This window comes from Nanorana parkeri, unplaced genomic scaffold (genome assembly GCF_000935625.1).
Source record: "Nanorana parkeri isolate BGI_ZX_2015 unplaced genomic scaffold, ASM93562v1 scaffold1499, whole genome shotgun sequence".
NCBI classification, from domain to species: Eukaryota; Metazoa; Chordata; class Amphibia; order Anura; family Dicroglossidae; genus Nanorana; species Nanorana parkeri.
The window spans coordinates 281,855-308,435 of record NW_017307767.1 but is presented as its reverse complement, the minus strand read 5'-3'; the positions used below and the strand labels follow the sequence as shown (position 1 = coordinate 308,435).

The window sequence follows — 26,581 nt, the reverse complement described above, 5'->3', positions numbered from 1 at the left end:
AAAACAACTTCCTTTTTAATGGGGTCCATTTTTATCATATCATAAGCTTGCTCCCATCTATGTGATGTGTAACTTTCAGTGCATCTACTACCTAAACTAACAAACAAAAATATTTACAAAACCTAAACGTATGCAAGTCACTTCTTTTATTAAATTTGATTGTAGCTCTTTTTCAAAGGAAATCTTTCACCAGAGAGGTGACGTAGCTCTAAAGTATATTTAAAGCCAAAACTGTTTTTTTTAGTTTTGGATAGAATAGGGGATGGGAAAACCCCGGTTAGGCTTTATTTACATCTATATCTCTCTGAGGAGAATTACTTTGACTTCCTGTTGCAGTACTTTATCTCTAGCGCTGTGTTTCAAGTACTCTATCTATCTAAAGGCGGTTCACCTCCTTTATTTTCATAGCTGCTTTTTGATACAAGTACAATTTAGCCATATCCAGGAGCGCAGATTTATTTTTCCTATATGATAAAAAATAATTTGCATCTCCACTTAGAACTGCTGAAGGAAAAAGGTGTTTTTTGTAAGAAATGGGAAGAAATTTGTTGCAGCTGCAAATCTACTGGTTCCAAGATTCAAAGGCAGTTATGTGAATGATGAGAATACGACTGCTGCATTTCACGGAATTACAAATCAATCTTTACACTTAGGACTTGATGTTGGAAAAGTACTTGGAATGTTGCAGAATATAGAACATCTTCAGGGATTTGGGCCAGGAATGCACTCGGATTCTGCAAAACATATCCCTCCTGCAACATGGTGGCAAGGTCTCTGCACAACACAACCTCTGACAACTCTTGCATCTCGCTTATTGCAGATCCCTGCATTTTCTGCTGCATGTGGAAGAATCTGGTCTATGTTTGGTAATATTCATACCAAATCAAGAAACAAACTGACCTGTGAAAGGGTAGAAAAGCTTGTTTCAAACTATGCAAAGTTTTTTTAGAAGTCCATGAGAAAATTGATGAATATGGAGAGAAAGAAGAAAGGGAAAATAAGAGCAATAGTTCTAAAAATGAGACGGATTACATTTCATGTATATGTTGTGTCTTTTTTTTCCTTTGCTCAATTTTTTTTTTTTTAAAGCACCACTCCATTGTCAAACTTAATTATGGAGCTTAAATATTGAGGTGGTCCTTACACACCCCTAATGCCATGAGCCCATATGCTACTGGCATGTATAATTCCAGTTACTTACCTTTTTATTTCCAATTGTTGCCAAGGTGCAGTTCTAAAAAATGTTTGATGGTTTCCTGCTGCTTTTTTTTTTCAATTTTGCCAAAAATTTCCATTTTGTTCCAATAAAAAACAGGGAAAAGGTTTTTTTTTTTTTTCTTTTTTCGATGGCTTGAAAATTTACAGAAATTTTACATCTCTAAACCCGCCCGGATAACAACATTTACTTCTTTTTTTTTTTTCTTTTTTCTTGCGTAAACATGTATTTATTTAGATTTTATTTGCCATTTTTGATTTTTTTTCTTTATAGAGCAAGAAAAATACAGGGATCATTGTTGCTATCTCTCTGCAATGTTTATTTGTAATTAAACTCACACAGCTATGATTGTTTAATAACAGGACGGCACAAGTCCTTCCAGTACTGTACCTGAGGAGGAGTCTTCAAAGGCAGGGGCTGAGGTCTTCCAGAACTTTCTGAAGAATAGCTATAAAGAGCAGCGGCGACTGGCCGTGGAGGAGAAACGGCGCACCCTAGAAAGCTTGTCAGAGACTATCATGAAATTCAAAAACAAGAGAAAGCATGGCGAACAAGAAGGTGTGTGTTGAAAAAGTCACCCTACCCATGCTTATTACATGTAATGTAAACGTTTGGTCTGTAAAATATACTCATGAAAGTGTTTTGTTATAATCTGTTCAGTAATTGCACAAAATACCTGTTAATCCTGACGAAAATTCAGTAGCCTAAAAACGTCCTTTACTCTCTGCCTGTACTGCACTGAGAGTCTCTAGCAGTATTAACTGCCCTGCCTAGTTCTCCTATTTTAGACTACAGAACACCTCCCTCTATGTCGTTGATATGAGGAAGGAGGGTGTTTTGTAGAACTAATGCACATCATGGTGACAATGCTGCTCCTCCACAGATAGTGATTGAGCATCCTAGAACAGGAACTGTGTTTCTTGCAGGATTGTTACATAACAAATAAAAGACAGAGGCTAAAATAGAAAACCAATGCAGCCACTAAATCTGAGAAGTGGTACACTGCAATATATTACGTTCTTGTTTTTGGGTGTAGATATGCTTCAAAGGAAGTGCAGTAACCTACAACAAGCAGTTAAAAAAAATCGTATTTCTGATTCCATTTCTGGGTGGATGTCATCAGCTACTTTTGTTTGTGATCACTGTTCGTAGAATTGCTCTATTGTACAAATCCTCTGTCCCTTCACCTGAAGTTGGAGTTGTGGCCATGGCCCTGCCTTCACATAAATATTAGAGTAAGTAAAACATTAAATTAATCAAAACTGTAGATTTTATTTTTCTTGCTTCTAAGGGTTGTAGAATTTGTTATTTTTGAAGCAATACATATTTATTTAGTATAAAGTAGCAATGCAAAAGAAAGGAGAAAGATGTCAGGAATATTTTCATTATGTTATATTTTATACAGTATATGATTTCTGTAAGTCTAGTATGGTGTTACAAATAGATTTTCAGACTAGCCACTAGAGGGAGCAAACACGCAATTTGCTGTCACGCTGACTCTCCCCTTAGCAACTGTTGTCATAAACTATCGACCATGTGTAGATGAGTGCATTGTTTTCAGTCAGGCATTAGTTCTTAAATTGCACTGTGGGGAGGAGCTGTAACGTATAACCATTGTGTAGCAATTTAAAACAAGAAGCAGAGCACAGTATTTAGTGAGTAGTTATGGCAGTTCCTATGTCAGTATACACTGTCTCTCTAAAAAAAGTCACACACACGAATATTTAGTTGGGCCATCTTTAGTGTTGATTACAGCACACATTCATCGTGCCATCATCTCGATAAGCTTATGCAATGTCACAAACATTTATTTCCATCCAGAGTTGCATTAATTTTTCACCACAGTCTTGTAGTGATGATGGAAGAGTCGGACCACTGCGTAAAGTCTTCTCCAGCACATCCCAAAGATTCTCAATGGGGTTAAGGTCTGAACTGGATGGTGGCCAATCCATGTGTGGAAATCATGTCTCATGCTCCCTGAACCACTCTTTCACAATCTGACCCCGATGAATCCTGGCACTGTCATCTTGGAATATGTCTGTGCATCAGGGATGGAAAAACCTGGTCATTCGGTGTATTCGGGTAGGCAGCTGACCTAATTTTTTGGGAACATAACGTTGCAGAACCTACACCTATTATCCTATGGAAGGCTCTGACCTATTTGCTTAGCTAAATCCAGGTGGTGACTTTTTTTTATTTTTTGAACAGTGTATAACTACAAATGATACATTTTTTTCACTTGATCTCATTTAATAGGGCACAACATTCCTGTCAGCACTACCAAATAACATCTTTTAAATAAAAATAATGCATGTTTTACATGAATACCAAATCACTGCTCTGAGCTCCATCATATACATATATATTACTGCCCAGCCAGAAATGGCATGGCCTTTGGCAGCCAAGCATTTTGTGGGAGTATGCCATAATCAGAGACAACATAGAGTTTGTTTTCAGTTATACATAGTTTACTTGTTTGATAAGAGTTTGCAGGAAGCAAAGCCTGCTTATTTTAGCTGCAATTATTGTTGCCCTAGGTACATAGAGAACATTGCTGTGTACATAACAGCCACCACTCTTTTTATGTGATTTATACAGAAGAACCAATGGAATCCTCCTCCCATGGACCTATTAATGAGCTTCAGAACCTAGAAGAGACTTTTAATTTCCCTGAAGAAGCCATGATGGTGCAGATTCCAACAGCGCAAACCAGTATACAAAGTATAGAAGAAGTAGACCTGTGCAAAGCCTCACCAGACTGGCCTTACATTGGGCAGAAGAAGCATGAATTACGGTTCAAGGTTTTCAGGGACCTCTGGCAGAAGGGATACTACCTCACCAGCGGTAGCAAATTTGGTGGAGACTTTCTTGTTTATCCAGGTATTGCATGAACACAGCTGAAAGAAGACAAAGAGGTAGATTCACTAAAGGAGTAGAGCATGTTCACTTAAAGTGAATTTTCACTTTGCAAAGTACATTTTAAATTAGCTTAATGAAATGAAGTTAGATGAAAATATTTGATTTTTGCTTGCACATGAATGGATAATCAAAGAAAAAATTCACTCTGCTAAGTGAACAGCCGTTACTCCATTAGTAAATAATTTCCAGTGTATTAACTTCTAACAGTATCTTTCTATGTATTCTTAACCAGCAAAAGCCTACCGGTATATCTTTTTTACACCAACACATACTTGGAAACACAAAAATGTTAACATTAAAGACTTGATATAGAACAATATCCTTAAATTTGACACTAAAGTTAAATCTTAAAAATGCATTGAAGTACCTTACCTAATAACAGATTAATTATTAACAGGCTGTTAGATCCTCAAATCATTTCTGAGTTCATCCTGACACTGTCCTTCCTTCTGGAGGGTGGCTACTTTTGTTCCCCATGGTCACTGTGTGTGTTGTAAAGTAGCCAGCTCACTCCTGTGATGGACTACAATCTCATGTTTAGTTTACTCATCCTGTGATGGACTACAATCTCATGTTTAGTTTACTCATTTGTATTGAGATTGTAGTCAATCTCAGGAGTGAGCTTGGAGCGGTGGCTACTTTACAACACACACATGGACCAGAAGGAAGGACAGTGTCAGCACTAATTCAGAGATGATTTGAGGATCTACAGCAGAGTGATACACAAATAAAGTAGATTTTTGATACTTGAATGCATTTTTAAGATTTAACTCCTGAGTTTAATGTCACTTTAAGAGTGATCAGACAAGCTTTTATTATAAGCAACTACTTATTCTAGTTCCAGGGGAATAAAGGTAAAATCAGGGCCACTGCAGGTGATGTGACTGCCTCAGAACTGGAAGATATATAGTGACAACTACAGTATGGGCATTCTCCCTCTGTTATCTTGCTTACTGGCATGTTGGTGTGCGATGCCAGGCACAGTACTGATGCGCCAATCTCGGTGCATTGCAGTGTTTATCTTTTTGTGTTAAACTTAATTTCAATATGTTCTATGGGCACAGTGCAGCGAGATGCGGTTCTACCATGTAGCACCCCGCTGTGCTGAAAAAAGTACTGCATGCAAGAACTGAGTCCAACTGGGCGTATCCCGGCACAATTGTCGGGATCCGCTTCAGCTGCGGCTTCTCAGTATACCGTGAGCTACAGCTCGCGGTATACTGAGCCTAGGGTGACGGGAAGACGCTAGTTTGTGTCCTCCCGTTACCCTAAGGAGAACTATGGGGAAAAGCCTTAACCCCATAGTTCTCCTTTAACAGACGTAGGATTGTTGTGTTGAATTATACAGCTGGGCAGATGTGCAAGCACCAGAAGCAGTCTTCTTTCTGATACTGGCAGCACTTCAGGACGTTTTGGACGATGTCATGTTTTCTTTAAATAATTGCTCTGCCAGGGTAGAACTTGGGTATTTAAGCCAACAAACCTGCACTGGGTCTGTCAGGTTTCACTTTATAATTGCACCAAAAAAGATGGATTCTCTGGGTAGTAGCTGTACTTTTGTCTAGATCTGCTGTGGTTATAATGTACCTTTCCTTGATCTGACAGTACACAATGGATTCCAACCAACGCTGAATTGCTGGATAGAAGAGGTTTAGGTAATCCTGTACTGAGAGAAATTAGTTTGCCATTGCCGACATCCTTCCTAAAATGCTACTTGCCTGCCTACCTGCCTGGAACACGCATACATATCAAGTGAAGTCATAATGCCAGATCTGCATTTAACACATTTTAAAGCATTAGCACATTCTGATAACTTTATTTTCATTTAAGCTGATCCTTTTATAAATTCATATCTAAAAACAGAATGAAAAAAAAACTGTCCATTCCCTTTGTAAAGCTCCGCTCAGAGCACACAGCTAAATGCATAGTAGAAATACAAGTCCAAGTTAGGTATAAGGCACTCACGGCCTTTCCAGTGGAGATGAGGCAAAGCATCAGCATTTTATTGTCAACTTTTCAATGAAGCCCAGTTCAGCTTTATCAATTCTTCATATAGATGGACTGATCTCCATTGAAACATTGACAATAAAATGCAGATTCTTTGACTTTTCTTCACTGCAAGGGCTGTGAGGGACCTACTTTGGATTTGTATATAGACATTTTTGTGCACGAGCACATACCTCACGAATAGAGTGCACTGTAGATATACATATGTAAACTTTTTATTTTTTTTACCTGCCAAACGTTTTGTGATCCAGGCATCCATGTCAGACAGGACAACCAGGTGCTGGTCCATTAGTACAGTAGCGGTACAGCTTAGTCAAAACACACACCCCAGCCTCCTGATTGGACAATGAAGAAACAACAGGATGCTTTTATGATGCCCTTTCCTAGTCTGAGCAATGCTCACAGGGTCATTAAGTTATTGTTGTCCGCATGACTAATTGGTTTTACATTATGGAGAGTCCATCAGAGTAGAGTGCCGTCATTTGGCTTTGGCATAGCCTTGATAGTTTGAATAGGGAACAGTGGTGCAGATATCTCACCTCTTAGATTCCTGAGAGATATAAGAAGCCAGAATTGAATGGAACTGTGCAAGTAACAAAACTGAACTATCACGTTTATTATAGGTGTCTTCATTCATGCCTACCACAGTTCACCAACACCTGACCTTTTGTAGGCAGGAGGGGCACCTCCAACCTGTGTACATGGTTGTTCTGCTGTGCTCCTGTCACTTTAGATTCAGTTCTTTTAGGTGCAGGGTAAATGAAGCTGAATAGGTGATGTCGCACAAGCTTGACTGCTACTATACTGCATCCTTCTTCACTCTAGTTTCAGCTCCCTACAAGCAGCATCATATCAGCTCCATTCATCCTATGGCAAAAGAAAGCAAAGTGACCCTGATCTATAGCAAAATACTTTGTTTATGTAGCCTAACATTGTTTCAAGGATGAATTTTATTATATGTGTGTATTTCAGACCCTATATTGAAAATGTATTTGTCTTAACGCAGGAGACCCTATGCGCTTCCATGCACATTATATTGCCATCTGCTTTCCACAAGATGAAGAAATCGCATTAAGTGACATTATCACTGCAGGAAGACTGGGAACAAATGTCAAGAAGACGGTACTGCTGTGTTCTTCTAATCAGGAGGGGCTAGTGACTTACACTTCTTTACAATGGTCTGGAATGCAGTAAAGACCTAATATTTAGGTATTAAATATTTCAATATGAGGTCTTTTGTCTGTTCCTGTTTTGTGGCACTGTTACCCACAGCGATGGTTACCAAATGCCATTGAGAATGAGACCCATTTGAAAGCATTGAAATGAAGTTTCTTTGCGCTGCCAGCAATAAGTAATGAGCGCGAAGTAAGAACACTTGCGTGTGCTATTCAAACTGAGCCTATGAAGAAAAGTATATGAGCAGATGTGTGAACAAGCCCTTAAAGGAAGAGGTCAGCACACTTCTCTACATAACCCCCCATTTATGTAAAAGAGGAGTGTGATTTTGAGGCATTGTGAAGAAAAAGGTGTTTAGGAGGAAAAGTCTTGGCACATGCATGGCAAGTCTTCATTTTAGATGTGTCAAGAAGTAGGACTCAATACATCAGCCAAGGAGATCAACATGCATGTAGTATTGTACAACCTGCAATTGATGTCTGGTTGGCACAAGGGGCCAAAAGACAAAGCAGTTCAAAAGACCTGCCAGTGGTATACATCTTCCACATGTTGCTCAAAAGTTGAGGGTTAAAGGAAATGTTTACTGAGAGAAATATATGGGGATGGCATTCCTGAATACTAACTGTTTGGTTCAGTTACTGACACAGAACAAGTAAAAACCTCTGATCTGTATAATTGTTCTAGGTCTGTGCCTCAAAATGTATTCGTGAGTGGATCTGCATAACAGCTAGACAGAAGCATTTTCAGAAGATGTCATGACAGGTTTCCGTAAGAAAAAATGTTCCTTCTGTTACTGTCCTGGTGATGGCACAGGAAGTGAGGGGAAAACCTCCTACCTGGGACACGGCAATACATAGCTGTCAGCTACTGTACCCTTTAACCCTACGTATTCCAAGAAAGGTTTTGGCTGGAATTCTACTTTAATGCTGTGCAAGATTTCAATTCATTGTGTTGCAACACGCAAATATTTCACTTTATAAAGATCAATGACGTATTCCGCTTTCAATACTCAATGGCACTGCTGAGCCAGAAATGTCCCAACCTACTGTCAAGCATCTAAAAGTTGCATATACAAGAGAAACTGCAATCAATGTTTCTTCTGCCGGTACTGACCAATCTGACCTTACTGCCGAGTGACGGACTTCATTTTGAATACATTGTTGCTCTGCAGATTTTATGCATACAAATGTATGGACCATGATGTAAACTTGACTTCCTTCTCTGCTCTGTATTATTCATGTATATTACTGATACTGAGCCTCAGTGGTTGCTCATGTTCATGATATTGTATATCTGTCAATTCATTTAATGAAAATAAATTTGTATTTGCCTGGAGTTCAGATACAATAAATACCCTCATCATAGTAATAGTCAGGGCATCTTCTGGCTAACTGTCAATACTATAAACCCTTTCACTATGCACGCTTTACATGAAAATGTAGGACTCATTGGCACAGGTAACAAAGTAATTTTTCAGGAGAGGTAAGTCTCACAAGTGCATAAGAATGCTGCCCACATAGCAGGTGTAGGGTTAAATTATAGTGACAATCTAATTGCTTTGACATGATTCATTTAAAAGAGATGCCCAGCATGCTGGTCAAAGACTGAAAATTATTACTTTTGGGTGATACCATTTATTGGCTAACTAATATATATTGTAATGCAAGCTTTTGAAGCACACTGGCCTCTTCTTTAGGCAATATGAACTGAAAGTAAAACAAATGCATTTTGTACATGAAACAGACTGATACAGCTGTTGACACACATGAATAGCAATGGGTGTTAAAACAATTAGGATACATAGTGATGGATCAGTGTATCTGTAAGTTGAAGTAGCCATCCTGACATACTTCACACCATAGTGGGCGTGGATGGTGTGTAAAGTCTGTATGCTGGTTCACAGATGATCCTAGTGGCAAATAAGCACTGTGAGGTCATTGAAGTTGTGGTCTCTCCTGCAGAAGTTCGCCTCTACACAAACATTCATTTTGTTCATTCAATTATGTAATGTTTGTCCAATTTCAGCAGCATTGTGTACACATAATCAGGTGCACCAAATTAGAAGATTTGCAGGGGAAGGGTGTCTTTTATTCTGAATTTGTATTGGTAGCATGTTAGTGGCATTTATACTTTTTCTGGCTGCATGGGGATGTGCCATTTTGTTCTGTGAGCTTCTCATAATAAGTTGTTTTAGGTTTGGTGGCTGTTGGTGTCCTGGAAAAAAGCACAGAAATCATTATTTGAGTCTTTTATATCTGTGATGGAGGGGCTTCTTTTTCTACTACAGATAGGACTTCTAGATGTAGATTGACCCTTTCACTGCCTTTTTTGCATGTTATAATTCACATTTTAGGCCTGAAAATTACCTTAAACCCCTAAACATTATTTTTTACCTATAGGATGCCTAGGTTAAAAAATGCGTGCATCCATGAAACGGTGACAAAATAGGTAGTGCTTAAACCCCTTAGTGACACAATCTTTTTGCTTTTGGGGACCAGAGCAATTATGCCATTTTTGCTGTGTGTTTAACTATAATTTCCATCTTCCTTACTCACTGCACCTACACATTATATACCGCTTTTAAAAAGGACAAAATGGTCCTTTTTAAATGTGACATATGCATATAGAATTTTTTTTTATAAATACAAAATAAAATTGATTTTTTTTCAGTTTTGGCAATAATAATGTGCACATAATTAGTGTAGCTAACAAAGTAATTCATAATAAATTCTTATATTTGTCCTGATTGATAGGGTAGATCATATGTCTGGGATTTTAGTTTATTTTGGGAGTTATAGGTCACAAAATACAAGGAGTGAAATACAATTTTAGAATGTGGTATGCTTGTTTCTTATCTTTAATAGCCTCCTCTATATTTTTAAAATAAATGTATTTTTAAAAAAAATATTTTATTTTTAAACTAGGGGGCACATAGGAGTTATTTCTTAATTGATAGGGGCTTTGATACTTAGTATCTCTGAGTAGAATACTGTATTCTGCTCAGGTACTTTGTAAACACAGTGAGCAGTTGCCGACCGTGTGATTGTCACGGCTCTGCAATCACAGCGATCAGCTCGTGATCACAGAACTGTGACCACCTAATCTGCCGTTAAGGGTCTGCATCGGACCCTGAGGGAGCTATCAACAGCAGTAACTCAAGGCGTACTGGTCCCTTCACGGACCAGTGCTCATTGTACCGAATGACGGACTTATCCCGTCACTGGTCGTTAACGAACTGAACGATGATGAAGGGATAATGCTGTCATTGATTGTGAAAAGGTAAAAGCCCGTACAGGTCAACAATTGCGCTCCAGTACCTTTATTGCCCAGCTTCTGCAGCCGAGCAAAGACAGCTGATGAACTGGAAGTGATGCAATCAGCATCACAACTGGTCCCATTCAGCAGAGACTAGATAGGTGAACGGATGTTTGCCAGTCTCGTCTCCTTCCCATCAACACCCGAGATGCTGGTTCCCTCTCACACTTCCGTACCGCCAGGAATATGATGAAAGCGGCCCGCTGCCAGCGATGTATTCCATATGTCAGAAGCGAAAGGGATAAAGTTGACCGTACCCAAAGCCATTTATGTGCATCAAGCTAATATCTATATTGCTTTCTTGTTTTATGTATAACATTCATACACTGAGTGGCCAGATTATTATGACCACCTAACGTTTGTAGGCAAATTAGCTGTAATTTCACGCTGAAGTTGCTAGAGGGCCAGACCGTTATAAATAGGGAAGCAGGTTGTTTACCACAACAGTAGAAGTGATTTTTTTCTGAAGATATGGGTAAACAGCGCGATTTAACAGCATTTGAACGTGGGATGATTGTTGGCGCTCGGAGCCATGGAGCGAGTATCAGCAAAACAGGAGAATTCGTTAAATGTTCAAGAGCAGCTGATGTTAAAGTGTTTAAAGACTGGACTGTCAGCCGAAAATCTGGGTCTGAACGTGCGAATTGTGGCCGTCAGCGACTAGTCAATGTTAGGGCAGAACGGAGAGTGGCAAGACTGGTACAAGGCAACAGTGCAGTGTCAGATTCCTCGCATCACCTTTCAACATCTCGTGAAGTCACGAGGTGGCCCAACAAAGTCATCTCGTGGTCCACGAAGTACTGATGGGGTGGTCATAATAATCTGGCCACTCAGTGTATGTCTCAATTCATTTTGCCTTAAGAAGAGGCAAGTGTGCTTCAAAAGCTTGCTATACAATCTATTTAGTAAGCCAAAAAATATTATCTAAACTTCTACTGTTGTTGATGAGTAACATTGTGCTGCTGTTATGGTTGAAATTATCACTTAACAATTCCATAAAATGTTTTAGTCCTGTCAGTATATGAGCTGGGAGACTGCTGGGCCACTATCTGTTCACTAATCTTTTCAAGGTTGAACAGGCTGCCTGTAATTGTGTGATGGCTCCATGTATGGACTAAAGAAAGGATGTGCCCCTAATAAAAATGAGAAGATTCCTTCAAAAAGTCACTTTTTTTTTAGTAACCGCCCATAGAAAACACAACAGTCCAGTAATCTTCCATAAAGAACATTGAGATGAAGGACATCCTGATTTAAATGTTAGGCAACGGCATTGGATGTCCATAGCTCTAGAAGGAGCAAAGTCCTCACACACTGATCGTGCGAAATACATTGAAACCAGACAGAGCTGTGCTGACGACTAGGCCAGGACACTGTGGGTGCCAGTGTAACTCCTTAATGTCTTTTTCTCCTTGGTGAACAAACAGCAGTTGTGGTGGAATAGAGGACAATGCAGGATCTTCACTTTCTCCTTCCTGATCCTGATCCCTTTCCACAGCAAGATCCCATTGAGTGATCTGGTCGTCGGCACCGGCCGCAGCAAATACACCACTATCAGTAGGGTGCCACTCGACAGACGTGATAGGTGCTGTGTGCTGTTTAAACTTTGCCACACTGACTCCTTTCTGAAAATAAGCAATACAAATTCACATTGTAACATCAAAAAAAATCTTAACATGAAATGTTTCTTCCTTATAAAAATAAAAAAAAACACCCAAAACATAAGCTAAGCATTGATACCCTGTGAAGTTAAAGGTTTTCAGGAAACAAGCAACTGCCCAATGGGATTATATGGCTCTAGAAAAGTGCATCCAACCTACATAAAAGTAATTTAAATAAACCCTGTGCTCAGCCTCCCTGATATTTAGCCTCTTCCCGTTATGGGGTGACTACAATCTCTTCCCATCTCCCAAATGTGCTCCTGTACTGTCAGCATGTCATCTGAGCTGCTGGAGACCTACAAGTTGCTGTGTCCGGTACACTCCTACAGAAAAACCTTAGACAGAACTTTTTTTTAAAAGTTTTGTATAGTCAGAAAGAAAAAAAAAACACATAGGTAAAGTTTGTATTGCTGTTCATGACCCCACTGGGGAAATGTCACCTCTCTTCCTGTCCCAAGGACACCAAGACAATAAGAGGAGCAGTTGTCATTGAAACAGACAAGAATACAAAATATGGTGGAGGTTCGAATCCTTCATTTTACTGAAAAAAATAAGTGTTCTGTTTGCAGTCTGTGATATAAAATGCAAATGTTCCCCACTACATCCAAAAGTAAAAAAAAAGGTGGTTGGAGTAGGGCTGTAAAAGCGGCTTTGTATACCCCCTCCAGAATTGAAGTCCATGTAACTAAGCTTTTGCTTCATTTGGTATTGAAAAGGGAATGATGAAAATACATGAAACAACACTCACCTGAAATTGCCTCAAGTCCCAGATTTTCAGAACAGCATCATCTCCTCCACTGAGGATAAAAGGCTCAGTGCTGTTCCAGCTGATCACATTCACATCGCTTTCATGAGCCTCGTTGGCTATCAGCATGCATGCCTTATTAGGAGCCGCTCGAATGTCCCAAATACGAATTGATTTGTCAACTGAGCAAGAAGCAAAAACCTGGCACAAAAATTGCAGTGCGAATACAATTTAGTCCATTTGACACCATTAGACGCAGTCCATACAAATTATTTTATTTTTTTTACTTTTCCTACTGAAGTCAAACTTGGCTCTGGCCTTCTCACCTACCAACCCTTGCTATTGGTTAGAGTAGAAATCCAGACAGACCTGTCCCTGGAGCCCCCTCTTCCGCTCCAGCAATGGAATGTTAGGTCAGCAACCTAACATCCTATACACGGTATAGGATGTGGTGGATCACAGGACCTTAGACCACTGAAACAGAGGGGGAGAGAGGCTACAGGAACCAGTCTAAGAGCCAGCCGGCAAGTACTTATACCATGCAGTGCGGGGCAAGCCCCCACTGCAAGGGTTAAGAATTATTCTACCTGGAATGCGTCTCTAACTGCATTAAAGAGGCTGTTTACAGATCATTAAAATTCCAACAAAAATATTTCCATAAGATTATATGTACAGATTATATCACATCTTGAATGTGATGTCAGCAGCTTCAGCAGACTCAATGCTTCAGAGACATGCCACACCACTGATGAAGCCAGCGGTGACTGACATAACCGGTCAGGTTTTAAAGCTACCATTCACGTCCTTGGGTCCCCGTTTTAACATCCTGCGCTTTTGTTGTACAACTGGCGAACTCTGAGAAGTGTGCATATGCTTGTCCAATACCTATTGATTGGGAATGTGTCAGCTGATAAACTGGATCACAGGCATTACTGAGAGAGAAGGTTGAAGCATTGATGTGAGTGCGGTTGATTTAAGGAGGAAATAATGGACTTTGAACTGTTTTGATAATCCCTCACCACTGGATGATTTGCTAAGACACCAGAGCCCAGCCCTGACGCATTCACCCATGCCCTATGAGAGAAGCTAGAATATTCAACTGTACATGAAGAAATGTAGCATTTAATAAGTATCTGCATTGTAATTGGATAGGGATATGGCTGCCATGTCTGGAAGGCTGAACTGGGATTAACTCTATATTTTGCCTCATGCTAGAGAGATATGACAGGACATAATCTTGCAGATATCCCTTATTTGAGCACTCTGCAAAATGGACAATGAAATATGCCTGGGCTGATGTTGCTATAGTCGTCATCTTCCCCTCTCTCTGGATATATTACAACAGAACTGATGTACACACTTAAGAGAAATTTTGTATGCTGCTGTATTTCTTTAAAGCGACGATATATGTGATCGCTATGCAGCAGTGTTTATTATTGGATTTCTTCAGAAAGAGACTATACACATACATAATAGACTATATCTTTGTGGGGACAGGATGTTTTTAAAATGTTGTCTTCTGCACAGATTAATATGTCACGTTACTGTGTATACTAACAGGACATTTCTTTCCAATGTTATGCAAATCACTTGTGGTAAATAGCATTTGTCACAATTTAGGCCTGTAGAGTCCCATATACAGGGGTTCTTTAGGAGACTGTTGGTTTAATTGGGTAACGGGGACTCCAGGCATTAGAAGCTTTTGTAGTCAAGTAGAAAATAATCTTTTCAAGAACTAATCTCCTCGAATCTGATCTTTGCTGGGTCTAATCTGTTAAGAAATCTGGCATGGTGACTTTCCACCAAATCCAGCACTACTGTGTCCCTAAAAGGACATCTGTGAAGATGGAAATATGGGATCTGCCACTGCTGACTTTTTTTTTTTTTTTTTTTTAAAAAACAAGTTTCTTTTTTTTTAAACTTCCTTTTTTCTATCTGACTTTGTGGAATGTGAGATAGCAGTCACAAAGTCGCATAGAAATGGCATTTCCGGACCGATCAGCTGTTTCAGGGCAGATCAGTTCTCCTGCACATACCATCTGCAATGCCGATCTGCCCTGGACAGGTGAAATTCACCTTTTGCCGGTCACATATTCCACCGCTGAAAAACTAGGCGGGATTATGTTAAAATGTGTGACCACGTGACCGGTCACACATTCCACCGCCAAAAAAGAAGTCAGAAACTTTGATAGAACACCTGCAGTAGACTGATTGCACCATCTTGGTGTACGCAAAATCATTTGAATGGAAAAGTACAGCGAAAGAAAAAAATAATGTTTTGCATATTATAAACACGCCAGGAATGTATTCATGCAAACTTGTAACATTAGGTCTGCTTGTTCTAGGAACACTAACTGCCACAAGAATTTATAAGACAGGCGCTCCCAATCCCACCCATAGCACAGAATCATGTGATCACAGAGAAAGCAAATCCACTAACATACGAGTATCATGAAGCATTAACAAACTAATACGCAGAGCTCAGATATTGGGAAACCCATCAGGAAATAAGCTGCCCCTGCTGACTTTTTTTTTTTTTTTTTTTAAAGAACAAGTTTCCATTCTTTTAATACTCATCTTTCTTCCACCGCTTGGTAAATCGCTGACCAGAAACCTACATGGGCATTGCCAACTACTTACTTACTCCAGATCAGTGACTCTAGTGGTATAACAAAGATGCTGGTAGCCCTGGAGCCTGCACATTTTAAAACAGTTTGGCAATAGCAACACTCATATTCCCTACCAGGTTCCCTGACTGGGATTTGGAGCCACCACATGAAGTGTTTTTAATATATTCCTACATATTATCAACATCAGATTTCTGCACTGGTCTAAACACAGGGTTCCCAGTACTGAGAACAAAAGAGAAATCTGCCTTTCCTCCTCTCCTGAAATGAGTCCTTAGCACGTAATCCCACCCTACTACACACTTAACCCCTACCCTGATTCTCAAGACTCGACCCTACCTTAACTGCTGAAGTGAGCACTCAAAGGGAAACTCCACTTTAAAAAAAAAATGCATATAGCACACCGCCTATAACTGCAGCACGAGCCATTTTGTATTTTAATGCTACTAAAAACTAAGTTTCTATTTTAAACTGCAGACATTGTCATTGTCTAATACGGTCACAGAAATTAAATACAAGAAGGCGACTTGGAGGTGTTCTATACAGAATTGACGTACAGAACGCACCCAGAAATGTAAGTTCATGCTTCTCTGATTGGCTGACTGATTTTGAGAGATGTCTGCACTAAGGCACAAGTATAATTTTAGGCATCCCCTACAATAGAAATTGTCACTTTTAGGGACAATGGTGATATACTCCCTAAGGGTTAATTACTACTAAGGGGATGCAGACACGACAACTTTCCTCATTAGAACATAGAAATTCCACTAGCTGATTATAATGAACCCAGACCCTCCCATTGAGGAATCAGTCTGGAACAGACATGTGGAGACAAACAGCCATTTCTTTAGAACAGAAAGGTAGGAATTTGCTACAAAGTTTATTAAAATCCTTACAATGTACATTGATCATCCAGAGGGGATTTTTTTTCCCCCCTCAACAAAAATGGAATTACTCTTTAATAACCTCCCAACAATTTAACAGTATGCCCAATATTCACCTAAACTTACCAATAACACTTAAACTCTGTTCTGCTGTGGGTTCCATGTTCAGAGCATGCAACCAGTCTCCAGCATCAGAAAAGGCCGCACCAAACATTTCTATGTCCTTCACCTAATTAGTGGATTCAGCATAGGAATACGTTGAGATCTGGGGGGTGATTTACTAACCTAAACACACGCACGCACCAGGTGTGTGTGATTTTCACACAGCAAAACGTATTTATCAACCAAAAAGTCTCTAAAAGCATATTTCCACTAATGCCATATATGGAAAAATCATGCACATGATGCATATATAATGCTGCTTTACAGTTTAGACAAAAATGGTTAGCTCATGCATTTACATTCCTGCATTCATCAACGCAAGCAACATAACATAGAGCTAATTTACACCACATTACCTTGCAATTCATTGCAGGGCTTTGCACAACACACCTGTTGGGTGTGTACACACTACAAAGGTGTTTCGATTCCTCCCATAGATCATGCTGGGAGGGAACACACTACAGAGGTGTATACACGTTCATGGTGTGTTTAAAAGGTTAGTAAATCAACCCCCTGAAGTCATACAGTGACAAAAGAGACCAAACGATAAAACTAATCCTAAACTATCACAGCTGTGATTGAGATCAGGGTAGATTTCCCCTCCATGGTCCTGAGAGCTATAACCACCCAGCAGGGGATCAAATTTTGGTCCAAGTAACCTAAAACAAAATGATTGCCTCGTGGGTGCAGTTTTGCTATAAAGGTTCCCATACACCTTACAATTATCGTACGATAATTGTAGGCGATCGACTTTTCGTAAGACAATCGCAAGGTGTATGGGGAGTGTGCAACCGCCAGTACTGTACAATCGTACGACTTTTGTCTTTCCTGCATGTTCGAAAACTTCAGTCGATCGTACAATTTTCACAAGGTTGGTGGCATTTCCGTACGTCAAGTCATACGATTAACACCGCTCATGCGCAAACGAAACCTGCGGATTACCGCAATTCGGCCAGGTGTTTTTTTTAACTACCACTGATTGAACCTTGCGATAATCGGGGCAGGATGGGGCCGCCGTACGAAAATCGCACGACGGTTCAATCATCGGACGAAAAGTTTCGCCCGATCAAGGTTTATGGGCACCTTTACACTGTTCATAGATTGTGCACAACACCTGAATAAATATTATGTTTTTCATTTACCGTGGCTTCATTAGGAGACCACTGAAGATCCTCCACTGATTTAGTATGGCCAGTGAATGGTCTTTGATCAATATTCCAAGTTCCTCCTTCTTTTGGGTTCCACAAATGTATGTTTTTGTTACAATCACCAGTAATTAACATCCCTGAAGAGAGAAAAGAACATTTTTCAAAGGTGAGAGAGATCGTAACCATATTGAGACATCCACCTTTGCTAAGCAGTTTGGGGAAAAAATGGAAGGTAAATAGTAAAAAGTACTAAAAAGGAACAAAGCCCCCTAAAAGCATTCTGATAGAACATTGACATGGCTCAATGTCTGGTAAAAGGGTTCTGATCCCAGCTAGCAGACATCTAAGTGCCTACAGGCACGGTCACCTTTTCGTCATGGAGGGCTCTTGAGGCCACTGAGGCAAAGCTGATCCTGTGCGCTACCTGGAGGTACATGTTACTGGATGACTTTGCCTTTTTACTAGATAATGAAATTGGTTAAAACAAATCTTCAAAGTGACAAATAACTCAGGAGTTAAATCTTAAAAATACATTCAAGTACCCTATTAACAAAAATGTATCTTATTTGTGTATCACTCGGCTGTAGATCCTCAAATCATCTCTGAATTGGTGCTGACACTGTTCTTCCTTCTGGAGGGTGGCTCCTTTTCTTACCCATGGTCCCTGTGTGTGTTGTAAAGTAGCCACTGTTCCCAAACTGGCTGGACAGGAGACAGGAAGGGTTTGGCAAGCTTTGGCACTATCAAGAAATACTGCAGCTTTACCTGTCAGAATGGCATAAGATTTGAACGTGACAAGGTGGTTTGGGAGGATGCTACGGGTATGTGCTATGTGTATTTTGCAGAAAGAGATTTAGGACTCCTGGTCCTCAATCTCTTTTTCTATTTTAAAAGAGAAATATCAGGGGGTCTGTTTAGACTTCTGATATTTCCCCAAAGCCCCCCGACTGTAAAGCTTTAAAAAAAATGATAATATATATATTTTTTAAAAGGTTGGAAAAATAAATGTCATGTTTGGCTTTGCCCGGACATTTTGTATTTCTGGTTCAAAAATTCCATTTCGGTGCATCCCTAGTAATTAGCAATGTGATGGATACTTTTCTTCTTGCTGATGGATTTGTTTAGAAGTTCTCCTTATTTACATACCTTGACCTATAACAATAATGATCTTTAAAGCAGAAGGTAATTTGTGCAGTTCTAATATCATTAGGCACTATGTAAGGGTCATAATGTGGCCGTTGGTGACAAATTCCCAATAGAAGCATATGGTCTGGTATATGGTTTGATTTGATGTAATGCACTTCGGTGAAGTCACACTTCCTTTTGTCCCTACCTGCTGTCTTCAAAGACCAGTCCATGGCAAAGCCTTCTGTCATGTGGCCAGAGAATGAGAACATTGGTTTGATTTTGGCTTGTTCTTCTTTCAGAAAGGTAGCCAGGGTCTGGGAGTCCGACACAGCTGCCAACTGCTTTTGTAGATCATAGATTTCCACCTGACCCTTTTCTGACCAAACTGCAGCTACAGGAGTGTCCAGCAGCGTAGAGACCTGTGAAAGAGAAACAACATTTTCCAGCTACTGAGCAAAGTGTACTCAAGAACAACAGCTGCTAAGCTAAATTACTATATTTGTACAATATATTTAATCGCTTTTTATTTCTTAAAGTGAATCTGCAACACCGGAATGTGGGTAGGCACTCTTATATCATCATGTACAACGCAGAGCCAGAGGTAAATGCATTTCCTGCGCTGTAAGTGATGATGTCCGCAAGAGGGTCAGTGACAAGACTGGTCATAGTCCAGAAAGTGGTTGTCACAACCAGAATCAGCCTACAGAACCAGGGATTAAAGTGATATTAAAAACAAAAGATATTTAAGCTATTTGCCGATTGAATCACTTACACTGGATGCTGCTTTTTAATATCCTGCAGAATCAACTGGTCCTCCGAGCACTGGCCCTGATATTCTGTTTTTGGGTGGCTTCTGTCTTTTGCAGCGTCCTATGAAGCCACCCTTTTGTGTGCCAGTAGTCTGTGTGTCTGCACAAACACACAGGCAAAACAGGGCAATCCACTCCCCAGTCGTCGCCCCCCTCCCTCTCTCAGCTAGTAGATGGATAGCTGCTGGAGACTGCACTCTCCTTGTGATCTTGTACTGGACAGGAAGTTCAGAAAAGCTGAACTGAGAGAGTTGGAGTCGGCTCTCTAGAAACATGATTACTGAACTGTCTGATCTGGACAGAAAAAAAGGAAAGTCTCCAGAGTGGAGTCAAAGACATCAATAAAACCCTGGCAGGGGTTCTTTCCCTTCCCTATTATACCAGAAAAGGTTTTGGTGTGTGCTGAATCCCATTAGAAATAAATGGGAGCGGTCTCAAATCAAATGCACATATACACACACACACATACAGAGCTCCTGGGATTTGTACATCTCTGTTATAATGTACGATTTTGTTTTTATAAATAAAGGGATGCACAGATACCAGTTTTGTGAGTGCGAGTACTGGTACTTGCCGAGTACTTACAAGTACTGATACATTTTTGTTTATGGTCATGTGACAGTTTTTCTAAAACAATACAGACTAAATATTTCAGGACAGTGGTGGAGGGACAGAGCCAGGTCCCAGCTGCAACCCTGGTAGTTTTCATGAAAATGCCAAGTATCGGCATTGGTACTCGAAAAGTATCTGTGCATCCCTAATATATATACATATATATATATCTTTCACATCATTGAATTGCAAACCTTGTATATAGTGGAAGAAAAGACGAGGGTCTGTGCTGCCCAATGCAATCAATTTATTTCCATCATTCGCAGACACAAGCTTGCAGATTAAAAGAAAGCTCAAATTATTTGGTTCAATTTATTTGGGCCATTACATTTCTCCTTTTCTTTAGTTTTTTTTACAGCCAAGATTTCCATTTGATCCACAAACGTCTGTAGCACCCCCTTCCTAACACAATATAAGAGACCATTCAAATTTACCCGAATACGGTTAATGCCTCCATAGTGTGGAACCATGGCCAGCTCCAGTTGTGGCTTTTTATCCTCCTCCTCCTCTTCATCTTCACTTTCACTGCTCTCAGAATCCGAATTGTCTTTCTTCTCTTTGCTGGTCCGATGCAGGTTGTGCATCTTCATTACCAACAACCTGAGGAATACATTTAATTATAAGCTTTAATGGACATGGCTCTCTAACTGGATGTTGATACATACTTAACTGTACGTTATTGCAATTCTTTTACATATTGGTATTATCTGTATTTCTCAGGCTTGTTTTTGTCACTTATTGTGTCCAGCAACACAGTCAGATATAAAATAACAATAAGAATGTGAATTTGAGTAAGTGAACAAGTTAACAAAGCATATAGGTTTGAGTGAAAAATACTAGCCAACAGGAACTTAAAATGTATAGCAAAGTTGTATAGCCATCAGCAGCAATCTGATAAAACAACTTAAGAGCTCATGCACACAGGCATAGAATTTGCTGCGTTCAAATCCATAATTCAAATAGATCTGAACATAGCAGTATTGCTTGCTACGGCCCAGTGCACACTCCCGCCTTTTGGTCCCCAGCATCTAGCTGCGTAAACCAAAACTAGAAAATAGTGCATTTGCGGTCCTGAGTTTGGACCATATTTTATAACGTGTAAATGTTTGGACTGGTCCCTGTTGACGCTGCTCAGGGCGGACAGGTAAACAATAGCACGTATTCAGCAGGTGCCGTCGTTGTTGATTACACACTATTTTGTTAACATGTTGGCCCTCAATTAGTTATTTATGCATCAGTGGCAGCACATTTGCAGAATTACTTTGTCCTTCAATCCTTCAGAATGACTCAAGGCTGAATTCATTCTTCACTCGCGCTGCTGCATTTGAGTAATTCCCTAGGCAGGAGAGAATGAAAGGCTGCACAAATCTGTATGAGTTCTGATGCAATACGGACAACTTTTTATGCATGATCTTCCTGCCAGCAAGATTCTGAATACAAATAATACTGCCTACTACATGAGGCCTAAGGTGTATGCATAATAAGGTTTTTATTTTAAAATGTTAATGGGGAAGGGTTAAAACCTGTCAGTTTATTGTCTGGTGTCCCGTTAGGGAGATTTTTCTTCATTTTCAATTGTGGAGGGGCAACAGGAAGTGAGAGGAAATCTCTACAAAATGAGCTGGATTCCACTCTGAGATAGTGGTCCCAGAACAGGTCCCCATTGGAAGATTTAAAAGAATGATTTGCTCCACTCACTAAACTAAAGCGGGGCATAACCTCCTTGTTTTTTAGATTTGTGTTAGAGGTTTTCACATGCAAAAGATCTTTTGTGTCTTATAATTGCACTGCTTCAGCCAAACTGTTCTCTGATTTCTTGCATCTCTTGTGGAGTTTGGAGGTGATGCAACTCAACAGAATTCCAGTTTTGCACAGCAAACATTTTAATATAATGGTTTCACGCTGTCCTAATGCCTTCATTGCATAGAACAAGCAGACTGGGAAATCTAGCTGCAAGAGAGTGACAGTGTAGTTGTGGTGCTTTGAAGGGGGCTGACACGTGCTACTGTTGGGGAATCTCACCAATGAAGTGTCTGACCAATATATGACCAGGTATTTAATGTAGCGATCCTAGACCAACCCATGTCCATTTTGGGTGATATAAGCTTTTTAAAGTGTATTTACAGCCAAAATCTTTTTTTATATCCCTTTGTGCATTCAGGTCAGGATGGTAACAATGATACAACTAATGATTACATATTCATTTCTTGCATTATTGTGTCTAGTACTAGTACTTTTTTTTCGTGTTTTTTCTATACCTGGACCATGGTGTGGATGACCAAAATGGCCAACACAACTGAAAGAGCGTCATGCACATTGAAATGGATGACAAGGATAAGAATAAAATATTATTACCTGTTGCCTTGAGCGGTGTCGGCCTGAGTGCCAGCACAGAGGAACATGGTCATAGGGAAGTCTGAACGATTGTCTCCTAAATCATCCAGAATGACATCAAAACTTAAACATGGGGCACCTGAAAACAGAGAGATCATGTTGTTAGGAGAGAAATAACAATATGGAGTGATCTATTCAGCTGCCCAAAAATGTAAAATAATATACTGGAAAATAATCAATCGCTGGATGTAAACATAGTAGTGCAGAGGTGAAAGGAGGACTCCCGGAAAAATATTAACTCTTGCAGTGGGGCTACCGACACACTGCAAGGGTTAACTGCTCGTTTGTTTCTAGGGACTGAAATAATAATAAAAAGTTATACTCACCGGACCTCAGAGCTGGTGAGCACTCCCTTCAGCCTCTTTCCTCCTCTGCTGCCGCTGCAGTGGAGGGGGGAGACGCTGGAAGGAGCGGTCTAACAGGAAGCTGGCTCCAAGGATCAAGTGAATAACTTTTTTTATTTTCAGCCCTAGACACAAATGGACAGTTAACCCGTGCAGGGCTAGACCCACTGCAAGGGTTAATAATATTTTTCCCCCAGAGTTCTGCTTTAAGAACTATTGCCCCAAACAACCTCTGTCACCACATAGATGACTTCTGCATTGCTTTCTGGCCTTGTTTACACTGAGATCTTAGCCAATGTGTTAAGGAGGGGTTAAAAAGGAAGTGGCTATTGATCAGTTCCTGGAAGTACCCACTTTGCACGTGCCAGGTTTTGTAGCTTAATACTGCTGCCAGGCGTGCTTTAAACATGAACTCTATGTAGATATAAAGACTCCAATTAATGCAGCTCTGTAATGACTAACATATCATTTTTTTTATGCAAGCAGTATAAGTACCTGAATCTGACCAGGTATCAGCCTCTTATAGTTCATGTACAGCAAATCTGGTGTGTGAGAGGAAGAAGCAGCACAATGAGCCAATCAGTTCATGTGCTGACAAGAAGCATGCTGATTGGAGAATTAAGTAATTACACTGCCGCTCACTGTAAAAATTAACTACTTAGGGGGATGTTACAAGACTGGTGCCAGTGGAATGGTGGGCACAGGGGCCACCAGTCTTATTAAATGGAAGTGGAAGTCAAGTCTACTGACCCCCTAAATAACTCAAAGACTTGCATCTGTCCCCTTACTTTGTTTTCTGGTATAGACCGCTTCAGCATGCAATTTTAACATCTCACACTCTGTATGCTTACATTTCCAAGTCAATTTAGTCCCCATTAGTATCTTTTAGAGCTGCAGCTAACGATTATTTTCAAAATCGATTAGTTAGCCGATTAATTTTGATTAATCGGATAAACAATCAAATAAATTAAAAAAATGGCTCCAATGATGGGACTACTAGTTTGTATTGAGGTTGTAGTCCATCACAGGAGAAAGCTTGGAGCGGTGGAAGTAAAAAAGAAAAACAAATAGTGTGGTGTGCAATATAGTGAAATGGAAAGTGTAAAATTATACAGCAATGAATGCAGAATTGCATCGGCTATAGAGGACTACAAATCCCAGCAATAATACAATATACAGTGCAATGCCAATACCACTAGATATAGAGGACTACAACAAATTTTAGCAATAGTACATTACAGCTGGCGGTATTCTGCATTGCACTGTATAATGTACTATTGCTAGGTTTTGTAGTCCTCTATAGCTAGTGGTATTCGGCATTGCACCACTGTATAATGTACTATTGCTGGGATTTGTTATATTCCTCTATAGATGGTGGTATTCCGCATTGCGCTGTATAATGAATTATTGCTGGAAATTTGTAGTCCTCTATACAGCGCAGTGCAGAATATCACCAACTATAGAGGAGTACAACAAATCCCAGCAATAGTACATTACAGCTGGCGGTATTCTGCATTGCACTGTATAATGTACTATTGCTGGGATTTGTTGTACTCCTCTATAGTTGGTGATATTCTGCACTGCGCTGTATAGAGGACTACAAATCCCAGCAATACATTATAGAGCACCATGTGGGGGAAAGTGCAGGCTTACCTGAGCAGTCTTCCAGCAACTTGCTTCTGAGATCGGACCTGTCTATCGGCGGCTGTCACCCCCCCACACCTGCTCCTCCTTACTACATCTCCCCGCGTCCCTGATCGTGGATGTGGGCGGGCGGTGAGTGTTAGGCGGGGAGGAGGTGCGGCATGTAGATCGTGGATGCGGGCGGGCCTGGCAGCGGCGAGTGTGAGGTGGGGAGGAGGTGCGACGTGCAGCATGTGGGAAGCCGTGAACAGGGCCAACTGATCGGAAGCCGATTAATCGATTATTGAAAAAGTTGACAACTTTTTCAATAATCGATTATGTCGATTAGTTGTTGCAGCCCTAGTATCTTTGAATAGACGCTTAGAAGCACATACATATATATTTTCTGTATACCTATGTCCACATTTCATTCTCTGATATCTCCCATTGTAGTCACACATGTAGAAGCACTGTGCTCAGAAATGAATACACTGCTTTTTTCACCAATCCCTCACAGCTCCACCCGTCTTCCATCCCACCTCTCTACTCTGCCAGCCCCTTCTACTACCTGAAGCCTAACTGCATGTGACATGTGATGCAAGGCATTGTGGGAGGTGACCCGGAAACGCAAACAGCAGCAGAAGCCACTACTTAAGAGGGCGAGATTGTCCGTGCTTTTAAAAGAAAATATTTAGTAACATAATAAAGTCCTTTCTTTATTTCACAATACTTGTTCTAAGTACCTAATGTGCTTTCAGACCTTAAGAATATCGACAATTACTTTTTATCAGGGCCCTCTTTAACGCAGGGCAAAAGGGGCAGTCGCCCAGGGCCCAATAATTGTTGTGGGGCCCAAAGCAGCTGCCCCTTCAGCCCACATAAGATAAACACATGCAGGGCTGGCAGCCTCACCTGTGTAGGCAATGGGGCTTGCACAAACCCTGCCCCCTGTCTGTGTACACAGAATCAGTGCTCTACAGACAGGAGGCTACATACAGCAGCATAGACGTGGCTCTGGGCTCTGCCCACTATCAACTCGACTAAACATGCCCTGCGCTATAGAGATCAACTACATGTGCAATCTAATGATAATCTACATGTGAAGTAAATACAAAACATATAAATATACGCAGAATCACCCTATGGTGAATAAATACATATTAGGTATTTTTTCACTATATATTGTATTTATTCACCATAGGGTGATTCTGCGTATTTACATATTTCTGTATTTACTTTACATGTAGATCATTATTAGATTGCATGTGTAGTTGGTCTATAAAATGCATTGCACGTTTATAATTCACTAGGGATGCTACTGCACTGATACTGATACCTGCACAGACCGTCTGAGACCCCGTACACAGCCCTCCTGAGACTCCGCACAGCTTGCCACCAGGATATTGAATATCCTGTCTCTCTCTCCTGGCTGTCTCTCATTGCTCTTTCTCCTGGCTGTCTCTCACTCTATCCCCTGGCTGTAGCTCCTGCCTCTCTCTCCTATAGGTCTCTCCTCTTTCTCTCCTGTCTCTCTTTGCTCTCTCTCCTGGCTGTCTCTCTTTGCTCTCTCCTGGCTGTCTCTCTTTGCTCTCTCCTGGCTGTCTCTCTTTGCTCTCTCCTGGCTGTCTCTCTTTGCTCTCTCTCCTGGCTGTCTCTCCTCCCTCTCTCCTCGTTCTCTCTTGTTTATTCTAAAAAAGTTGCAGTGTGGTGTTAGACTGTTCGGGATTCGCTTGAAGAAAAAGCAGCAACCCTTGCAGCACCATTCTGTTTACTATGCGTTCGGCATCACATAGTGTTGCCCCCACCTCTTCCTT

At 40.4% G+C, this 26,581-nt stretch overlaps 2 protein-coding genes across 2 annotated transcripts in view; one reads left to right on the top strand and one right to left on the bottom strand.

Moving 5' to 3' along the window:
* Window positions 1-7,431, top strand: part of TSEN34 (tRNA splicing endonuclease subunit 34) — a 13,848-nt gene extending 6,417 nt beyond the window's left edge. The window contains exons 3-5 of the mRNA XM_018570298.1: window positions 1,579-1,774; window positions 3,818-4,096; window positions 7,149-7,431. Coding sequence (XP_018425800.1) covers window positions 1,579-1,774; window positions 3,818-4,096; window positions 7,149-7,336 — 663 coding nt within the window. The 3' untranslated portion in view covers window positions 7,337-7,431. The remainder of the gene's footprint in view (window positions 1-1,578; window positions 1,775-3,817; window positions 4,097-7,148) is intronic.
* A 4,468-nt stretch (window positions 7,432-11,899) lies between these two features.
* GRWD1 (glutamate rich WD repeat containing 1) overlaps window positions 11,900-26,581 on the bottom strand; it is a 15,256-nt gene continuing 574 nt past the window's right edge. Inside the window, exons 2-7 of the mRNA XM_018570296.1 lie at window positions 22,762-22,879; window positions 20,841-21,006; window positions 19,191-19,404; window positions 17,852-17,994; window positions 13,040-13,237; window positions 11,900-12,255 (exon numbers count right to left, since the gene is read on the bottom strand). Of these exons, the coding sequence (XP_018425798.1) occupies window positions 11,938-12,255; window positions 13,040-13,237; window positions 17,852-17,994; window positions 19,191-19,404; window positions 20,841-21,006; window positions 22,762-22,879 (1,157 nt within the window). The 3' untranslated portion in view covers window positions 11,900-11,937. The remainder of the gene's footprint in view (window positions 12,256-13,039; window positions 13,238-17,851; window positions 17,995-19,190; window positions 19,405-20,840; window positions 21,007-22,761; window positions 22,880-26,581) is intronic.